Source organism: Triticum aestivum, chromosome 7D (genome assembly GCF_018294505.1).
Source record: "Triticum aestivum cultivar Chinese Spring chromosome 7D, IWGSC CS RefSeq v2.1, whole genome shotgun sequence".
NCBI classification, from domain to species: domain Eukaryota; kingdom Viridiplantae; phylum Streptophyta; class Magnoliopsida; order Poales; family Poaceae; genus Triticum; species Triticum aestivum.
Window position 1 is genome coordinate 63,497,801 of NC_057814.1, and position 22,483 is coordinate 63,520,283.

The window sequence follows — 22,483 nt, forward strand, 5'->3', positions numbered from 1 at the left end:
GTTAGACGCTGAGGCATACCGGAGCACATGGCAACGGCATGTGTTGTCGTAGAGAGTTCAAGGTGTCAATGATGATGGTGAAGAGGAGGGGGGAAAGGGGGTCTCCCTGCCACAAGCCATGAGCTGTGGTCCACCGGAGGGCCGGGGTTCCCATTGACGAGGACACGCGATGAAGTGGTCGAGGTGAGAATGCAAACCCATTTGCACCACCTTCTGCCAAAACCGAGGTGCCGAAGGGCCTCAGGAAGGAAAGGCCAAGAGACAGTGTCGAAGGCTTTCGCAATATCCAACTTAAGAAGGATTTGCGGAACCTTGAGTTGTGCAGTGGGTATGCCGTTTGTTGGACCAACATGAAGTTGTCGTGCACGCACCGCCCCGTGATGAAGGCGCTCTAGTTGACGGAGACAATCTGTTGCATGCGCCGAGCCAAGGATAGCAATTATGTTCTTTCTCTCAGATTAAGAAAATCAGAATTTAACATAAGTTCATGTGATGTAAGACGAAAGGAAACCAACCGTTGGTTAATGAAGTACTCCATGTCTCAATTTAGAAATTAAATAGAGGTGCACAAAAGAAAAAGTTGTGGTGGCTCCCGGGGCTCCCGGCACCCCTTTATCAGCCCGCCCATTCCTTTGAGATTCGTGCTGGGGCCTTACTAAAATCAAACTATTTGCAGCACCTGCCAGCTTTGTCAGCCCATTTGGTTTGTTTAATAGCGATGCGTGTAGACGCTCAGTGACTAGCATGTCTCTGGTCACTGTTCTAGGGATGATGTGTGACACGTGAAGGAGGCTTGTCCTTCACTGTTCTCGTCATGCTATGATGTTACTTTTAAACAATACTGTACCGCAGTATTTACCCCAATGGGTCGTGGTGAGACCGGACACCAAACTTTTTGGCTAGCACTGATGGAAATGAACACTGTGCTGACACTAGTTTGCAATTTGTTCATTCTCTCTCTTTCATAAAAACAATTGTTTTCTTTCTCTTCTCTCTTGACATTTCTCATCTCTCACGTGCTACATTCGTCTTGGTTTAGTGTTAAATTTTGACATATATTTAACTAACAAAATGTCAATGCATGTTACCAAATATTATATCATTGAAAACTATGTTTATTTACAAATTCATCAATATAATTTTTTATGACATGCACAAACATTTTGTTAGTTAAATTTATGATTAAAATTTAACATAAATTACGAATGAGACCAATAAACAAGACGGAGGTAGTACTGGCTAAAAAAAGCTCTGCTCACCTTTCTTCTCTCACTTACTTCGCAGCCTCACTCTCCCCTCTCCAATAGCCTTTCTCATTTCAAGGATAAGGGCATTTCTACCGATCCCAAAAATAGCGGAGTATCCGGCAAAGTAAAACCTTAGAGCAACTCCAACGGGTCGACCCAAACGGACGGCGATTTTGTCCGCTTTTTGTCCGTTTGGATCGGCCAGGCGGACACGGACGTCCACTTCCGCGTTTGGGTCGACGCGTGCGCCCAACGCTGGCCCGACCCATTTGACGGTGCTGAAAAAAAAACGCATGAATATTTAAAAAAACAACATTAATTAAACAGTAAAGACGGCCACGAAGGCTGGCAAGAGTCCACGCGTCCACATTTGCATTTAAGAAAAATAAAAACAACCTAAACTACGAGGCGGCGTCGGCATCGTCCTCGGGGTCCGTGAGGTCGATGACCGTTGGCGCCGGACCGGCCCAGGGGAACGCCGTGTTCCAGAGCGCGTTCATGTCGGGCGCAGGGGGCCACCGGCGGCAGCACGTAGTCGCCCGCCGCGGAGAGGGCAATGGCCTGCGCCATTGCCGCCTCGTGCCGAGCCTCCTCTTCCTCTACCTCCTCCGCCTTGCGCCGCTCGTCCTCCTCGCTCTCTCGGTAGACGGCCGCAAGGGCCGCCTGGTAGGCGTCCTCCACCGCCTGGTCCTCCTCGCGAACGACAAGCGGCGGCGGCGGCACACTGCGGTCGACCTGGCGCATGCCCCGTCGCCTCGCCTCCTCGTGCTCGAAGGCGAACTACCTCGCCCAGTTGGGCGAGTCGGCTGCGTAGGCGGCCTCGCGGCGCTGCTCCGGCGTCAGCAGCGCCTGCCGGTGCCGCACCTCCTCCACGTGAGCCCTAGCCGGCCGCGGCGCTGCCGGCACTGGGATCCTATCCGGATCCAGATGCCAGTCGTGCAGCAGGGTGACGTCGGGGTACGGGAGAGGCACGTGGTGCTGCCAGTGCCACTCCGCCTGGTGCACTGGCACGTTCATGCGCTGACTCTACCGGCGAGGCGCATGCGCCGACGGAGGCGGGAGGAACTCTGACGGGAAAGGGATGGTGGGGGCCTTGCTGCTGCTGGCGTCGGAGAAGAGCCCCATCTCGCTGTGGTGGTGGCGGCTAGGGTTTGCTGGCGACGGGGGAGCAAAGCTTGCTAGATGTGGACGGTGAGTTTGGATGAGGACGGTCCCGCCGCACGGTCGGCTTAAAAAAGGACGACCGCTGTCGCTGACGCGTGGGCCTGTGGTCATAAATTAAGCTGACTGCGTGGGCAGCGGGTAGTTGGATGGCCACCAGGTGGTGCGTGGCGTCCGTTCGGCGTCCGCGCCGACGCATTTGGGGCGTAAATTTGGGCCGTAAATGCGTCGGCGCGGACGCGAAGCGGACATGATTTGGGTTTGGGTCGACGCGTTGGGCCGCCATTTTTGTCCGCGCCGATCCAAACAGACCTAGACGGACGAAATGGGTCGGCCCTTTGGAGTTGCTCTTAGTTTCTCCATTAAGATTTGGCCAGACTTAACTGATCCCTATATATAACGGAGTAAAAATTACTTTTGGTGTATGCATTTCATCGAACACTTAAGGGAGAATCTTCATGGACTGGCTTCCACCAATCGGAGTCATGCAGCCCACCGACACACACAAATACAATACTGACCGACCAAAAAGCGTTGTCCATGGCGAGCAGTTCCGGCAGCACGGCCGGCTCGTTCTCGTACACGTCCAGGCCAGCGCCGCTGTTTGACAGTTAAACACAGAGGATAAAATTCAGAAAACAGCACTAGGCCTATTTCTTCATAAACTGAAGTAGGGAAGCCCTTGATGAGTGCTGATTCAGTGAATAGTTGGTGCAAACGGTTCTGCCGAAATCAATTTTAGAGGCATTTCATCAACTACAGACACAGCGAAGTGATTAATAATACCTTTTTTTTAAAATAAAGTGGTTAATAATACCTTTCTTCGATGACTTCGCCAACCTTCGAGTGGATGTCGAGCGTTTCAACCGAGCCCACATGATCCTCCTTCCAAAAAAAGACTCCGCCAGAACACCAAAAAACTTCAGACCTATTTCGCTGCAAAATTGTACACCTAAGGCGCTAGCTAAAGTTATCACAAACAGGATTAAGCCCCTCGTCCCTCTTCTCGTCCATGGGGACCAAACCTGCTTCATCTCTAGGAGGTGCATTGCCGAAAACTTCATCTACACCGCCGACCTTCTCAGCACTTGCCACATTCGGAAGGCACGCACTATGGTGTTCAAACTAGACTTCCACAAAGCTTTCGATTCAATCTGTTGGGAATCTTTTCTTCTTGTTCTGCTCACTAGGGGTTTCCCCCCAAAACTATAGCTTGGATTAGAGCCTTGCTGGTCTCTAGCAAGACTGCAATACTCTTAAATGGAAAACCGGGCCCCTGGATTAACTGCAAAAATGGTCTCCGGCAGGGTGATCCCTATCCCCCTACCTTTTCATTATCGTCGCCGACCTGCTTTAATGCTTAATCTTTCAAGCCTCTTCTCCCGGCCAGCTTTGCCATCCGATTTACCCTGATCGTCCTGCATCTGCTTCAATACGCCGACGACACGCTAATCATAGCCCAAGCCTCCACCCAAGCCGCGACCACCCTCAAGGATATCGTTGACAATTTTGCCCTCACTACTGGTCTTGCCATCAACTTCCACAAAACTACCTTGGTGCCCCTCAACACGGATACTATCACTAGCCAAAATAACGCCCTCACCTTTGGCTGTGCACTTTCCTCCTTCCCCCAAATTTACCTCGGTCTACCTCTATCTCACACGCGCCTCCCGTCCTCCGCTTTTGAACCTATCATCCAACGCTTTCTAAAGTACCTCTCTAGATGGGAGGCCAAGCTTCTTTCCCGCGGCGCTCGTCTCACTCTCATTTCCTCTACTATCGACGCCCTTGCTACTCACTTCATGTCCGTCTTTAGAATCCCTAAGAAGATTATCAAAAAACTACACGCCATCCGTAGATCCTTCTTCTGGGCTGCCGAGGAAACCCTGCTCAGGGGCCAAATGCCTTATCGCTTGGAAAAACGTTCGCAAACCCAAAGCTACTGGTGGCCTCGGTATAAAAAACCTGTTTCTCCAAAACAATTGCATCCTCATGAAATTTGCCTTCAAGCTTCTCCAAAAACCAGACCTGCCTTGGGTCAAATAGTTCTTCCAACACTACTCCCTTGACTTCGCAAATAAGCCTCACAACCCCTCCTACCTCTGGAAAATCGTGAACCACCAACTCCCCCCTTCGAAAAATATCTTTCGTCCTTACCAACAACGGCACTGCCACCTTCTTCTGGCTAGACACTTGGCTTCTTTCCGCTCCACTCGCAGACATTTACTCACACTCTTCTCCCACTCCACATCGCCCTCTGTCCTGGTGTCGGATATCATGTTGAATGGTTTACTCACTACTTCATGGAACCGCCTAACCAATGTTGCTTCTGTAGAGCTTGCATCTGCTTTGTCTTTGTTGCAGGATGTCATCACCAACGACGCGCCCGACGACAGGTCCCTCACCCATGGCTCCTCGTTCACCTCGAGGTGTGCTTACTCGCTGCTCTCCTCCGACCACGAGATATATTTCAACATGAGCACATCTGGAGCTCCAACGCACCTATCAAGGTCAAGATCTTCGGCTGGCTTCTCTGTCGTGACAGGCTGAGCACGATGGCTAACTTGCATCGCAAGACCATTACCTCGGGTTCGTTATGCCCTTGGTGCACCCTCACGCTGGAGGACGCGACACACCTTGCCATCCTCGGCCCACACACACGGCCCAAGTTTGGTCCCTCCTTGGGCTCGACCCCCCTCACTCCATCGATCTTGTCTGGGCTACTCCTACGCCGGTGGCCCTCGACATCAACATTTGGCCCACCGTCGCCCTCGCCATCCTTTGGAAGTTGTGGGACTCTAGGAACGTTTGTGTCTTTCGCAACGAGCTTCACTCACCCACCGATACTCTCTGTAACATCATCTCGGACCCTGTTACGAGGGAGGCGGTCGTGTCTTGGCGCCTCTACCTCTCCTCTCGCTGTAACCACTGATGTAACTTGCCCTTTGGGCCTTTGAGTAATATATTCAGGTGGGGATCCTCCCCCCCGGTGATTGATAAAAAAAGCAAGCAACTAATTCCTCGTGCAAGAAAATACTCCCTCTGTTTCTAAATATTTGTCTTTTTAGAGATTTCAAATGGACTACCATATACGGATGTATATAGACATATTATAGAGTGTAGATTCACTCATTTTGCTCAATATGTAATCACTTGTTGAAATCTCTAGAAAGACAAATATTTATAAACGGAGGGAGCATATAGGTACTGCTTTCAGCTAGCAATGTTTTTACGGTTTGCCAGGCTGGAGAGGAGCGTGGTGAGTGGAGTAGACCACGCTGCAGCCATGTCGCTGCAGGAATACCTGGAGAAGCACCTGCTCATGCACAAGATCAAGGAGGCTGTGAACGCGGCTGTCCGGGCCTAGGCCGCCGACCCGGTGCTCTTCACCTCCACCCACATGCGACGGCGACCTCGACGGCCGCCCCCTGGTGAACCTGCCCCCGCCGCCGGGGATGGCACTCCGAAGGATGGCGCCACCCCAGCCTCCCCATCAGCCCCCTCTGCCGCCGAGCGGGGGGCAACGGCCAGATCCAGCCCGAGGTCCATGCAGCGGCGGCGGTGGGAGGCAGGCCAGATCCAGCCCGAGGTCCATGCAGCGAGGGTGACGGAGCAGCAGCAACCCCACTCCTCCTCGCCAGCGGACGCCACCAGGAGGACCACCGAGAAGGACACCACCAGGTGAACCCATCAGCCGCGACAGCGGCGGGCAAGGGGCCGGGAAGGGGGGCGGCGGCAGCTTGGGAGGGGGGCCGGCGGTGGGCGGGGGAGGGGCACTGCCGCCGAGCAGGGTGCCGGGGAGGAGAGGGAGCAGAGGTGGGTGGCGGGCGAGAGAGCGGCCAAAATTATACTCGAGCCCCAATTGAGCAAGTAAATTGCACCAACGTGGCTCGGAGTAATGACACTAGACATGCCTAAACTTGCCATCAATGTTCACTTTGGTGCCTAAACTTTAAAAATACACCAAACTGGTTCTATAACTTAGCGTCATGGTTTAAATACGGTTCAAATCACGTCCAGATACGTATGTATTGTTTAGTAGACATGCCAGCGTGGCGCGGGGCCCACTGCCAAGAGAGACTGACATGGAAAGAGTGTATCTAAATGATCATTGGGTCCCACATGTCAGTGCACAACCGAAATAAATAAAAATGTAGCACGGCTGAGATTTGAACAGACGACCTATGCATTGCGAAGGACTTGCGCCAACCACTTCACTAGGCAAAGTTAATTGACCATTGCGCATCGCTAACCTTTATCTAGCTAATTAGACCGCAATGGCAATTTTCCACATGCTAGTTATTTTTCATTTTTTAGAAAAATATTCAAACTATAGTCACAATATCAAATAAATAATTAATGGCCCCTCAAAAAATGTTAATGAAATTTTACATATTCAAAAAATTAAAATAACACAAAATAACTAATAAAATGGTTTCATAATATTTGTAAGGATTCACATATATAATAAAATAATTTTGGTAATTGTAGAATTTATACATTTTAGAAATGTAAATCTAATTTTCAAAATCTTCATGTTTAAAAAAAATATCACGTGGTGCTTTTTTCAAAACTATTAGTTCTTTTTCCTTTTTTATGTGACCCATCGACGTGTGAGTTTCTTTTTCGGTTTTAGTAATTCTAATACTTATACGGATTATTGTATTTGTAATAAAAATAAAGCTAGAATCTTGTTTTGTTAGAAATAATATCCATAATTTTTTATTTTAAAACATGTTAATGTAATTTCCAAAAATATTTACGTGTTATTAAAAAGCCATGTAATTAAAATGTTTTTAACTAGACAAATGTATCTGTAGTTTAATTTTTTTAATTTAAATATAAGAATGTATAAATCCCGGGGGAACACTAGGCCATTGTTTTTTTTCACACGTATTTTAAAATTTATTTTTATTTGAAATATATATTTTGACAAACACATATAATCCATCCATCCGGAAGTACTTGTCATCAAAATAAATATAAGGAGATGTATCTAGATGTATTTTAATTCTAGATACATTCTTTTTGTCCATTTTGATGACAAATATTTTTGAACGGAGGGAGTACTTTATTAAAACACGTGAACACGTTTTACAACTAGATATACATTTCCTAAAAGCATGAACACTTTATATACTACCTGAATATTTTGTGATTTCTAAAATAAGAAAAACACCTAACATGTGGAAAATGGGTGCACTAACTGCAGCCCATTCAATTCCACGATTGTGTTGGATATATGAAACGTTGCAGTGCGTAAAAGACTGCAAACTTACATGGGGCAGTTAGTTGGCGCATGTTCTTTTTGGCGCACAAGTCGCCGGTTCGAAATCCGGTGGGATCCGAGGGTCATTGAGACGTACATTCTTCTTGTCAGTCTTTCCGGACACTGCAAGTGGGACCCGCGCCATGCTGGCATGTCTAGTCCAATGCATATATATCTAGACGTGATTTGAACCATATTGTCAAGTCGCCGGTTCGAAATCCAGTGGGATCCGATGGTCATTGAGACACACACTCTTCTTGTCAGTCTATCCCGACACTGCAAGTGGGACCCACGCCACGCTGGCATGTCTAGTCCAATGCGTACATATCTAGATGTGATTTGAACCATACTATCAAGTTATAGAGTCGGTTCGGTGTATTTTTAAAATTCAGGCACCAAAGTGAACTTCGATGGCAACTTTAGGCACCACCATTGTTATTACCTCTTAATTTTTACTCTCTTGGACCGAGTTAAAAGCAAAAAACCACCACATGGGTTAGGTTTGCGGAAAACTACCCGGTCCCTAATTTTTTACAAAAGCACCGCGTTTCTGGTAAACTTTTCTCATTTAATCACTTTCTGACAAGTGGGACCAAATCGTAAGAAGCTGACTTGGCAACAAATTTACACACACACCCCTAGTTCTAGAAATAAAAAGCAATCAACCCCTGCCCGATCCAATCCCGTGGTCCCGATCGGATTGGGAGGAGCCAACTGCACCCAACCATGCCGCCCCGACTAGCTCCCGTCGCAGCCGCCGGAAGCCCACCGTCGACCCCGCCTCTCCTCATCTCTGTGTCGCGCCTCGCCGGAGCGGAAGGGTCACGGCGCGCAGGAGCTCGTCCTCGCCGGAGTTCGAAGCAGTTGAGCGGTGCGTCCGGGTCGCAGGTCCCCGCGCTAGCGTTGCTGCTGCCCACGGGCTCGGCGGCGTCGAACTCGACGTCCCGCTGCGCGGCAGCCTGGTGCAGTACGACGGCCTCGTCGGCGGCGGCCCAGAGAAACACGGCGGCCTCGTCCGCGGTATCCTGTCGCAGCACGGTGGCGTCGTCCGCGGCGTCCCGCTGCAGCACGGCGGCTGCGTTCGCAATGGCCCGGAGCAGCACGGCGGTCCCGCTGCAGCACGGCAGCCTCGTCCACGACCGCTCGGAGCAGCACGCGGCCAGTGGGGTTGATGTGTTTTGCACTTAGTTGCAGGTGTGTGTGTCAAGTTTTGCCAAATCAGCTCCCGACAACCCGACTCCACTTGTCGGAAACGTGCTCAAACGCGCCAAATCACCCAATCAGTGCTTTCTGCAAAAAAGTTTACTAGAAACATGATGACTTTTACAAGTAATTAAGAACCAGGTAGTTTTCCGCAAACCTAATCCCAAATATGATGTTTTTTTAATTAACTCCCCTTGAACCGGATAAGGGATCGGTTATACAAACCGTATAAAGAAGTAAAACGAAATTTCTACTCTCTTATAAGCTTATTGGGGATCGGGTAGAAGTGTCCTTAGCGCACTAACTAAAGGGCAGTGACAGGTGCATGGAGAATCTGGCAGTGAACAGTTCCTACGAGGCCATGATAAAGTTGTATTGTCACTTCTGTTTACTATTCAACTATAGTGCAGGGCTTGAACGGCCATAATAGCCCGGTGTCTAGACACCCGGTGTTGGAAAGCTAGTCTCGTAAAAAAAATATGTTGCCCTTTCCAATGTTTCACTTTGCACAGATGCTTAAGGTTACCATAGACGGAAGATCTTATGTGGCAAGATACTACCTCTATTTTGGTTTATGTGACAAGATTTAACTAGCAAAATGTTAATGCATGTGAACAAAAATTATATCGTTGGATTCATACTTGAACATAGTTTTCAATTATGTGTTTTTTGACATGCATGAACATTTGTTAGTTAAATTAATGTTTAAAATTTGGCATAAAATACAATGGGGAACAATAAACGAGGATAGGGTAGTAGTTAAGAGGAGAAAGATGAGTTTGATGACCCCGGAAAGAAACAATATCAAGCACAACTTTGATATCGTGCATAAATAGTTTGAATTATTTACTTCTTGCTTCTGTGTACGTAGAACACACAACTTGCTGGGAACTGTTTGAGCACTCGCATGATTAAGTGTCATCCAAAATTATGACGCCGGTCAAAATAGAGAAACCACACCTGGTTGACCCTCATGGCGGGGCATCCTCAGGGCTTTGGCTTCCAATGAAATCAATCGTAACTGCAAAGCTATGCTGGCTGGAGTGGCCATACCTCCATTGATGTGCTACTGGCTGACGCCTATTCCGAGGCTAGCGGTGCATATCCGGTAGGGAATTTGCAGCGATCTGCAGGGCGCGCTTCTACCCGATGACCTCCTGCTGCCTAATACGATGGAGAAGGCTTGCATTCAGCCAAGGGCTTTCTCGACTTCTGGCAGCTGTAGCCCATACCTGTCTGTCTGGCAGTGCAAAGATGGTAAGCTTCGCCCAATCAACCCGCGTGATTCTCGCGAGCAAGGTGCGCACGCAACAGATACGAGGAGGTACTGCATGAAAACGGATCAGGTGTAGTCCATATTGAAATCTCGGAAAAAAACTTATATTTAGAAACAGAGGAAGTATAGGCTTAACCTAAGTTTAAATCCTAGCTTGAATGCTTGATTCAACCAACCAGTCACAAATCTGCGTCAAATAAATTGTGCTCATGTACGTGTGTTTTGTGGGACGGGTCGAAGAGATTATCACATTATACCAGCGTCTTCCGGCAGGATCGACCCAACAGCCTGCCAGCTTCTATATGTGAGAGTAGTATATATGCTTCCTACATAGGTAGAAAATGCCCTTTGGTGCTCGTGCTCCATGGAGCTTGTTCTTTTGAAAAATTCAATTTTTTTTTAATTGCTACCAAAATTCTGAAAAACACCCACAGTATGCATACGGTTGTATACTGCATTTGTGTTCATTTTTTAAGATGAAATAAATTGACACACAAGCTACACAGAAACGACAAAACGGTAATTTTGAAAACTATATAAAACCAATGATTTTCACTTTTTGTGTAGCTCGCGAATCAATTTATTTTCTCATCAAATTTTACACACATGTAGTATACATCCATATGCCATTGTGGAAAAAAATTTCAGAATTTTTAAAACTTTGAAATGTTTTGTTTAAGGGTTTTATTGAGCCCGAGCTCCAAAACGTTGGACTACAGACTACCACTACATATACTTTGTTATGTCATCTAGTCCTCGCCTGGTGGTACATAAATACTTCCGGTAGGAAAATGAACTCAACATGGTTTTCACATGACTGTTTTTCCCTATCCTATGATGTTACGGGCTTATTCTCTGATTCAGGAAGGTGTTCATTAAACCTGTCATGTCGATTTAACAACTAGTGTTTCCAAGTTTGCGACCTCAAGCTTACAACCAGTACATATAGAGGCATAGAGCATACCCAAGCCTTATCAGATGTCATCGTAGTTACATTGAGCATTTCTGCTTGCCACGTCAAGGTGAGAGAGAAACAACACCGAGCTGCTGTCCATGGACGATTTACTCTCGCCGTACTCCTCTTTCCTTCCACCCTCGCCGTGCTCCAAACTCTCCACCGTCCACGAACAGCAACTTGAGTTCGTATCCCAGGATCTTCCCGAACCATGGCTGTTCGACGGCAGCATGATGTCCAACAAAGCGGACAGTGAGCTGTGGCCTATGGGGAGCCCGCTCGCCGGGAGCACTGTGCACTCCGAGCTACCGCCGAGCCTCCCGGCAACGCCGCAGGATCCTGTGAAGAGGCGGGGACGGAAACCCGGATCCTGCTCCACGGTCAGCCACGTGCAGGCCGAGCGGCAGCGCCGCAACAAACTGAACCGTCGATTTTGTGACCTCCGCGCTGCCGTCCCCACCGTGTCCCGCATGGACAAGGCATCACTCCTCTCCGACGCCACCATCTACATCACGGAGCTGCGCTCCCGCTTGGAGCGCCTCGAGGAGGCCAAAAAGGCACTGGAGCAGAGCTCCGCGGCCGCTTCTCGCGATGGACTAGCTGCCGAATTCCTACAGGTGGATGAAACGGTAGACATGCAGATGGTGGGGCGTGATGCAGCCGTGGTGCGTGTGACCACCGCGGCGAGCCACGCGCCCGCGCGGCTGATGGGCGCGCTCCGGTCGCTGGACCTGCAGGTGCAGCATGCCTGCGTTAGCCGCGTGCACGGCGTGACCCGGCAGAGCGTTCTCGTTGACGTGCCAACCTCGATGCAGGATGAGGACAGTCTCCGCTCGGCTGTGCTCCAGACGCTGCAGGATAGCGCCTAGCCCGCTCGGCTGTAAAAACATTCATCTTATCATCTCCCATGTATGTTTGTGTACGGACACCATCCTTGAGGTTAACGCAGGTGGAACAGTGGTTGCTAGATCAATGTAAGGGATATCGGATGATCTACGGGATAACAATAAAGTGATGAAATAAATGTTTACAATATTATTATTCTTCTTCTTATTAGTAGTAGTATTATCTTCAGCAGGGACCTAAACAAAGTTTTTGTACCACATAACATTTATCATTGCGGAGTGTAACAGAGAATACAATTTAGATTTTTTTGGCTATCTCTGAAACAGGGAGACGTGATTTTTCAGTAAGTCTGCTTAACCGTCTTTCTGGCGGGATAGACTTCACATGGGTTTCACGACCGCCTAGAGGTCGTTCTGGGGCATCTTACTTGCGTAAACACGGGGACTATGGATGTGTTGGCTAGTTCGGATGATGAGTTTCACCTTAAACTCCATATTCGGAGCAAGGCCGACAACTTCACATGGACCCTCGTCGCTGTGTATAGGGCAGCCCAGGATTAGTTCAAGACTGATTTTCTCCGTGAATAGGTTAATCTGGCAAAAGATAATCCCTACCCCATTCTTATAGGAGGGGATTTTAATTTGCTTTGATTCCCAAGTGAGAAAAGCCGCAGGTTTGATAATCATTGGCCTTTCCTTTTCAAAGCTGTCATCGACAGTCTAGATTTGCGAGAGGTTTTCATGGTTGGAAGACAATTCACTTGGGCGAACAGTCTTCCTGACCCAACATATGAGAAACTAGATCGCGTTTTAATGGATACCGATTGGGAATCTAAATTTCCTAAGGTGTCTGTTTGTGCGCTACCTCGTATCGAGGCCATATCAGACCACACACCCATCTTCCTAACTACTGGTTTGCCACGACCACATCATAGATGCAAGTTCAAGTTTGAACTTGGTTGGTTGCTTCAGGATGGCTTCCATGACATGGTCAAGGGGGTATGGCAGAAACCAGTGGCCGGGCGTACCCCAATACACAAATGAATCATAAAATGCGTGCATTACGTAAATTCCTTCGTGGTTGGGCTAGGCATATGGTGGGTATCCTGAAAAAGGAGAAGCTTCATCTTTCATCTGTCATCTATCATTGATGAATTAGAAGCTTTGGCAGAGGTTAGACCTCTATCTGAGCATGAAATCGAGATCAAGATTCAATCGAATGCTTGGATAGGTAGCATGTTGCGTGAAGAGGAACTCAAATGGTACCAACATTCTAACTCTCAGTTCATCCTAAAAGGTGATTCGAATACTAGATATGTCCATGGAGTCGCCAATGGCAGACACCGGAAGAAAATAATTCATTCCCTACACTAGGATGAGGGAGCCAACTTAAATCTTATATCACTAATTATTATAAAAATCTGTTCGGAGCCCCAGAGGAAGAAAACTTCTCGATGGATGAGTCCCGAATAGATGACATTCCCTAGGTCTCTAAGGAGGAAATCAGCCTTCTAACACTACCATACTCCGAGGAGGAAGTTAGAAAGGCGGTTTTCTTAATGGAGTACAACAAAGCCACTGGTCCGGATGGTGTTCTCACAGAGTTCTATCATAATTACTAGGAAGTCCTCAAACCAGATCTCCTCCTCTTGTTTAGCTACCTACATGCTGGCCAACTAGATTTGTTTCGCTTAAACTTTGGTGAGATTATTTTATCACCTAAGGTTAACAAGGCTAAAAGGATACAACAATATAGACCTATCTGCCTCTATAATGTTAGTTTTAAAATATTCACGAAGGTTGCGACTATTAGGTTTAATTTGGTTGCTGAACATGTGTTTTGCCCTTCACATACTGCTTTTAAACAAGGTAGACACATCCTAGATGAAGTTGTTATCCTTCATGAAACAGTCCATGAGTTACATCAGAAAAAGTTGAATGGGGTGATACTCAAAATAGACTTTTAAAAAGCTTATGACAAAGTCAAATGGCTATTTCTTCAACATACTCTCAGAATGAAATGATTTTCTGCAGAGTGGCGCGCTATGATCCATAGCTTCGTTTCCAGAGTTAGTGTTGTCATTAAGGTCAATGATGATGTTGGCCACTATTTTCAAACAACGAAGGGATTGTGACAGGGTGACTCGATATCGCCCATGTTATTCAATATAGTGGCGGATATGCTTGCAGTCATGATTGAGCATGCCAATACTGATGGAAAAATTGATGGGGTAGTAAATCATCTTGTTGATGGTGGTCTTTCTATACTTCAGTATGCCGATGATACGATTCTCTTCATGGATCATGACCTCGTGAAAGCGAGAAATCTGAAATTAATTTTGTAAGCATTCGAGCAACTCTCATGTCTTAAGATCAATTTTCATAAAAGTGGATTGTTTTGCTTTGGCGAGGCTCAAGACGAGGCTCACCTGTACGCTGACCTGTTCGGATGCGGGTTGGGCCAGTTTTCGATCACATATTTGGGGATACTGATACATTAACGGAGGCTCACAAACGCTCAATGGAAACACGTTGAGGTGAGACTGCAAAAAAGATTTAGCAGTTGGGAAGGTAAACTGCTATCTCTAAGTGGAAGATTGGTCCTCATAAATTCAATACTAAGTAATATGGTACTATATATGATTTCCTTATTCCATTTGCCAAAAGGAGTTTTACATACACTAGTAGAAAAAGAGGCTTCCATACGCCCTCATTAGTCCCCAAAACAATCGAACCGCGACAAAAGGGGCCTTTAGTCGCGGTTCGGGAGGAGACCCGCGACCAACTATCTGGGCCCAGCGCGCTCGGTCGACAGCTGGCGGACGGGAGGGGCTTTAGTCCCGGTTGGCCTGGCCAACCGGGACTAAAGGCCCATCCCTATATATAGGACTCAGCTCACTTCACTTCACTCAGCTCACTTCACAATTTTCAGAAGGGGGTGGTGGGTTTGCTTTTGGTTCCTCCTATGCACACAAGGTGTTCGATGAAATGCCCGAGAGCCTGAAACAAACATGATATGAAGTGTCCGAGCCACACTTGAGCTTTCTCATTTATTTTTCCTCCGCGATCGCGGTTAGCAACTTGAACCTTTCATGTGTCATTGATAAAATATGCATGTGTGTAGTTCATTGTTTAATTTGTATTATTTCTAGCTAGTTAGTTTAACAAATGCATGATGGTTAATTATATACTTTATATAATAATAATGCAGATGAATCGGCAATGGATGTACGGTCCCCGACTCTCCGGCGAGTTCACTACGGGTTTGAAAGATTTCCTCGCAGTGGCAAATGCGAACAAGCAGCAAGGTTTTATTATCTGTCCATGTGCTGTCTGTAAGAATCAGAAGGGTTACTCCTCCTCAAGAGACGTTCACATGCACCTGCTTCGGCACGGTTTCATGCGAAGCTATAATTGTTGGACCAAGCATGGAGAAAGAGGGGTTAGAATGGAAGAAGATGAAGAAGGGGATGATATCGATGACAACTATCATGATCATTTCGGTGATACTTTCATGGAGGATGATGCTGAAGGTGGGGAAGGGTTAGGTGAAGGTGAAGAAGAGGCACATGATGAGCCTGCTGATGTTCTTGGTCGGACCATTGCTGATGCACGGAGACGCTGCGAAACTGACAAGGATAGGGAGAATTTGGATCGCATGTTAGAGGATCACAAAAAGTCGTTGTATCCAGGATGCGATAATAGTCTGAAAAAGCTGGGCTGCACACTGGATTTGCTAAAATGGAAGGCACAGGAAGGTGTAGGTGACTCATCATTTGAAAATTTGCTGAAAATGTTGAAGAATATGTTTCCGAAGAATAACGAGTTGCCCGCCAGTACGTACGAAGCAAAGAAGGTTGTCTGCCCTCTAGGTTTAGAGGTTCTGAAGATACACGCATGCATTAACGACTGCATCCTCTACCGCGGTGAATACGAGAATTTGAATGAATGCCCTGTATGCACTGCATTGCTTTATAAGATCAGAGGCGATGACCCTGGTGACGATGTTGAGGGCGAGAAACCCAGGAAGAGGGTTCCCGCCAAGGTGATGTGGTATGCTCCTAGAATACCACGGTTGAAACGTCTGTTCATGAACAAAAAGCATGCCAAGTCGTTGCGATGGCACAAAGAGGACCGTAAGTCCGACGGGGAGTTGAGACACACCGCTGATGGAACGCAATGGAGAAAGATCGACAGAGTGTTCAAAGTTTTTGCAGCTGACGCAAGGAACATAAGATTTGGTCTAAGTACTGATGGCATGAATCCTTTTGGCGAGCAGAGCTCCAGCCATAGCACCTGGCCCGTGACTCTATGCATCTACAACCTTCCTCCTTGGTTGTGCATGAAGCGGAAGTTCATTATGATGCCAGTGCTCATCCAAGGTCCAAAGCAACCCGGGAACGACATCGATGTGTACCTAAGGCCATTAGTTGATGAACTTTTATAGTTGTGGGCCAGACCTGGTGTACGTGTCTGGGATGAGCACAAAGGAGAGGAATTTGACCTACGAGCGTTGCTTTTTGTAAGCATCAACGATTGGCCTGCTCTCAGTAACCTTTCGGGACAGACAAATAAGGGATACAATGCATGCACGCACTGCTTACATGAGACTGAAAGTGTACGTTTGGTTAATTGTAAGAAGAACGTGTACCTGGGTCATCGTCGATTTCTTCCCCGAAATCATAACGTAAGAAAGAAAGGCAAGCATTTCAACGGCAAGGCAGATCACCGGCCGAAGCCTGCGGAACGTACTGGTGCTGAGATATTTGATATGGTCAAGGATTTGAAAGTCATCTTTGGAAAGGGTCCTGGCGGACAATCAGTTCCGCGGGGAGTTGACGGGCACGCACCCATGTGGAAGAAGAAATCTATATTTTGGGAGCTAGAATATTGGAAAGTCCTAGATGTCCGCTCTGCAATCGACGTGATGCATGTTACGAAGAATATTTGCGTGAACCTGCTAAGCTTCTTGGGCGTGTATGGGAAGACAAATGATACAAAGGAAGCACGGCAGGACCAGCAACTTTTGAAAGACCCAGATGACCGGCATCCGGAATGGTTTCAAGGTCGTGCCAGCTACGCTCTTACCAAAGAAGAGAAGGTCATTTTTTTTGAATGCCTGAGCAGTATGAAGGTCCCGTCTAGCTTCTCGTCGAATATAAAGGGAATAATAAACATGGCGGAGAAAAAGTTCCAAAACCTGAAGTCTCACGACTGCCACGTGATTATGACGCTATTGCTTCCGATTGCTTTGAGGGGGCTCCTACCGGAAAATGTTCGAGTAGCCATTGTGAAGCTATGTGCATTCCTCAATGCAATCTCTCAGAAGGTAATCAATCCAGAAGATCTACCACGGTTACAGAACGATGTGGTCCAATGCCTTGTCAGTTTCGAGTTGGTGTTCCCACCATCCTTCTTCGATATTATGACGCACCTCCTGCTCCACCTAGTCGAAGAGATTTCCATTCTCGGTCCTGTATTTCTACACAATATGTTCCCCTTTGAGAGGTTCATGGGAGTATTAAAGAAATATGTTCGTAACCGTGCTAGGCCAGAAGGAAGCATCGTCAAGGGCTATGGAAATGAGGAGGTAATTGAGTTCTATATTGACTATGTTCCTGACCTTAAGCTGATTGGTATTCCTCAATCGCGGCACGAGGGGAGACTAAGTGGAAAAGGCACGATCGGAAGGAAATCAACGACATGTATGGACGGTCATTCTATGACTGAAGCACACCACACAGTTCTGCAAAATTCTAGCTTGGTGGCTCCGTTCTTCGAGCAACACAAGAATATTTTACGCTCGGACAACCCGGGGAAGCCTGAATCCTGATTAGAAAGGCCCACATGGAGACTTTCGGCAGTTGGTTGCGAAAACATTTAATGAATGAAAATGATGTTGGAGATCAGCTGTACATGTTGGCCAAGAAACCATCTTCGACTATAACGATTTTCCAAGGGTACGAGATAAATGGGAATACATTTTACACCATCGCCCAAGATAAAAAGAGCACCAACCAAAACAGTGGTGTCCGCTTTGATGCAGCAACCGAGAATGGGCGAAAGGTCACATATTATGGTTACATAGAGGAGATATGGGAACTTGACTATGGACCCTCCTTTAAGGTCCCTTTGTTCCGGTGCAAATGGTTCAAGCTAACAGGAGGTGGGGTAAAGGTGGACGAGCAATACGGAATGACAATGGTGGATTTCAACAATCTTGGTTACCTTGACGAACCATTCGTCCTTGCCAAAGATGTCGCTCAGGTTTTTTATTTGAAGGACATGAGTAGCAAACCGAGGAAACGGAAAGATAAGAAAACGATCAGTACATCATGCGATGATCCAAAGCGCCACATTGTTCTTTCAGGGAAAAGAAACATCGTGGGAGTGGAGGACAAGACAGACATGTCAGAAGATTATAATATGTTTGGTGAAATTCCGCCCTTCAAAGTGAACACTGACCCAAGCATTAAGTTAAATGATGAGGATGCTCCATGGATACGGCACAATCGTAAGCAAGCAGGGACACAAGGGAAGAATTGATGTGTAATAATTTATTGTACCAAACTTTGTATTTGGTCGATGAACTGAATGATGTATCAAACCTTTTGTCAAACCTTCAAGGGATCGATGAACTAAATTTTTTGATATATTATTTGTATTTTTAAGATTTTAAAATGAATTAGTTATTTTTCTGATTTTTTTGATATATAATTGTATTTTTAAGATTTTAAAATGAATTAGTTTTATTTTTCTGATTTTTTGATATATATTTGTATTTTTAAGATTTTAAAATGAATTAGTTTTATTTTTCTGATTTTTTTGATATATTATTTGTATTTTCAAGATTTTAAAATCGAAGTATTTTCTGTTCAAAATCATTGAAAGCTAAAAGAATTTTCATAAAGAACTTTTTTTGTTAGAAACTTTAATAGCAAAAATAATTATCATAAAGTAAAATAAATAAGTAATTAGAAACAAAATAAAATAAAATAAATAAGTTTTTTGTTGTAAGTAGAAACAAAACAAAATAAATAAAGCAAAAAAGAAAACAAAAAACTGGTAAAAAATAAAAAATATGCCACCTACTGGGCCACCACGGCCTGAATACGACTAGAAACCCATCGATGGGCCAGGATTCAGGCCCGCAGAAGGCCTAGTAGGCCCATCAGGCATAGCAGTGACAATTAGGCCCGTAAGCCTGCAATGGAGAGGAGCTCAAGAGGGGAGCGGCAGTGGGGCTTATAAACCACTGCGCGCCCCTCTCAACTAGCGAGGTGGGACTAAACTTTCGACGCGGGCGTAGCAGCACAATGCCTTTAGTCCCGGTTGGGGAGGCGGACCGGGACTAAAGGTACCCTTTAGTCGCGGTTGTTGTCCCCAACCGCGACTAAAGGCTCTTTGTGCGCGGGAACGAAAGCGGCGCCAAAACCCTTTAGTCCCGGTTGGGGAGGCGGACCGCGACTAAAGGTACCCTTTAGTCGCGGTTGGTGTGGCCAACCGCGACTAAAGGGTACCTTTAGTCGCGGTCCGCCTCCCCAACCGGGACTAAAGGTATGTCTATATATACTGCACTTAGCAGTTTCTGCCACTTCCCATTCTCCTCTCTCGACGCCGAAGCCCTGCCCCGACGCCGATCGACGCCGAAGCCCTGCCCCGACGCCGACGCCGACGCCGAAGCCCTGCCCCGACGCCGACGCCGAAGCCCTGCCCCAGTGAGCGCCGCCGCCGCCCGTGCCCTGCCCTTAGCGCTCTGCCGCCGCCGCAGCGTGCCCCTGCCCTTGCCCGCCGCAGCCCCTGCCCTTGCCCTTGCCCGCCGCCCGCCGCCCGACGCCCTGCCGCCCGCCGCCCGCTGCCCGCTGCCCCTGCCTGCCGTCCTCCGCGCGCCTCCCGCCGCCGGAAAAGGAAGAAGAAGAAAGAAAAAGGAAGAAGAAGAAGAAAAAAGGAAGAAGAAAACAAAAGAAAAACATAAGAAAAAAGAAAAAGGAAGATAAAAGGAAAAAGGAAGAAAAAAAAAGAAAACAAAAGAAAAAGGAAGAAGAAAGAAAAAAGAAAACAAAAGAAAACAGAAGAAAAACAAACAGAAGAAAAAAACAGAAGAAAAAAACAGAAGAAAAAAGGAAAAAGGAAAAAAGGAAGAAAAAAACAGAAGAAAAACAAAAGAAAACAAAAGGAAACAGAAGAAAAAGGAAGAAGAAAGAAAAAGGAAGAAAAAAAGAAAAAGGAAGAAGAAGAAGAAAAAAGGAAGAAAAAAGGAAGAAGAAACAAAAAAGGAAGAAGAAAGAAAAAAGGAAGAAAATGTTAAATGTTAAATGTTAAATGAAGAAAAAAAGAAGAAAAAAGGAAGAAGAAAGAAACCAAATGAAACCAAAAAGAAAAACAAAGAAAACAAAACAAAAGAAACCAATGCAAAAGAAACCAATGCAAAAGAAACCAAAACAGAAGAAAAGGAAACACAAAATAAGAAAAGGAAAAAGAAAAGGAAGAAGAAAAGGAAGAAGAAAAGGAAGAAGAAAAGGAAAAAGAAAAGGAAAAACAAAATACTTGGCAGTGCTCAATAATCTTATTTTTTAATTCCTCCTCCTCTATGTCCCCTTAATCTTATTTTTTAATTCCTTTATACTTAAAGAATTTTACTACATGTAGGAGTGACATATGGCGGACGATAGAGCCGAGCCGCTTAGGGATCCGGAGGCTGAACGTTATTTAATGGCCATCATCAACAACGAGATTCCTTATGTGCCGGGCTCAGAATATGAGCAAGAAGAGGATGTAGTCTCTTCTTTTCTGAACCTTGACGGTGGAACAGAGATTGTCGATGATCAACAAGGTGAAGGAACGGACATTGTCGACGGAGGTCAACCGTCAACAAACGACGATCTTGAATTGCAAGTAGCAACCACCTCCGGCGAGGTATATATATACATTGAGCCTCTCGTGATACAAACTTACTGAAATGTGAATACATATGTATTAACGCGCACGACTCTCTTTCTTTTTTTAGCCCTCCGGATCGAGTACAACAAAGCGTGGCAAATCCAAGGCGATGAAAACAGGAGAAACATATGCCATTGAGTTTGTCAGTGAAACCGGCAAGCCCCTACAGCACACCTCAAAGTTTATCAACCAATGCGGAGTCGTTGTTAGAGACAACGTCCCGATCACCGTCCAGGAATGGAAGGAGCCAAAGAAGGCACGTCTTGGTTTCAGTTTTGTCGACAAGAGAACGAAAAAGGATTGCTGGAGAAAGCTTATGGAACATTTCATTCTACCTCCGGAATACAACAAAGTCGATGAATTCGGTAACGAGGTTCCGGGTGGACGTCAGAGGAGGAGGCTAGTTAAAGAGTTCGCTCTTCAGAAGATGGGCGAAGCATTCCGGAACTTCAAGAAAAATTTAACCCGTGACTATGTCAACAAGGGCAAGACTCCGGATTTCAATGGACAACATGAGAAACTGAAAGATGATTGGCCAGAATTTGTGAGGCAAAAGCAATCGGAGCATTTCAAGGAAATATCGAAAAAAATAAGGATAATGCGAGTAAGAAAAAGTTCCATCATATTATGGGGCCAGGAGGATACCGCCTTTCGGAGCCTAGGTGGCAGAAGATGGAGGAGGACCTGAGGGTGCGAGGAATCCCTCTAGGTACAGAGGGATGGGACCCAAGGGCCAAAAGCTGGTGGTACGGGCATGGGGGATCGCTAGACCCGGAGACAGGGGTGTGTGTTCACCGGCAGAGACAGTTTGCTCCCACCCAAGCCCTTATTGACGCAATGACCCAAGCTCAAGAGGGCTTGATCAAGTTCAACAGAGAGAAAGACGCACTGACAACAGCCCTCGGGAATGATGAACACGGAGGACGTGTACGAGGCAAAGGCAAAGTTCCGTGGAAAGTAGGGTTTTCCCAGGACAATGACCCGTACTGTTACAGAAGCCGTAAGAGAAAGACGGACCGGGATGCAGATCTTATGACGAAGTTTGCATCGGAACTCCATGAGTTGAAGCAGACCGTGCATGAACTAGTAAAAGAAAAATCGGCTGCAGGGCCGCATGAAGATCATGAAGCGGATCGCGGAAGCCAGCAGCGGAGAAGCAGCGTGGCTTCCACGGATGCCCCGCCTGGTGCTAGTGCACCGATGATCGAGATTCGTGCACCGGAGCCTCACTACCCCGTGGATGATGTAAAGGAGATGAAAGAATGTGATCTGCATTATCCCGTGGGGAACGTTTCCACGAAGGTAGCTAGCGGCAGTGCTTTACCCTGTACACCTGGAGCACTCCACCACAACAACCCCATTGCATATGGCTATGCTCGTGTCACGGTGGAAGACATAGTCCAAGGGTTTGAGGACCTGGAGATTGACAAACCTACACCCGAAGGGGAGAGAAGACTTGGAGATGTCAAGCGCCAGATCATTCTATGGAAAAAGAAGTACATAGTGTTTCCAGGCGACGCGCCAAGGCTAGCAAGTCCACCCCCCTCCGATGGTGGTGGTGGTGGCGGTGGTGGCGGTGGTGGTGGT

At 46.8% G+C, this 22,483-nt stretch overlaps 1 protein-coding gene across 1 annotated transcript; it reads left to right on the top strand.

The window, feature by feature from the left end:
- Positions 1-11,209: 11,209 nt before the first annotated feature.
- Positions 11,210-11,980, top strand: LOC123165013 (transcription factor MYC1). Its single transcript, XM_044582641.1, has one exon. It carries the CDS (start codon positions 11,210-11,212, stop codon positions 11,978-11,980), a length of 771 nt encoding a protein of 256 aa, XP_044438576.1.
- The last annotated feature ends 10,503 nt before the right edge of the window (positions 11,981-22,483 follow it).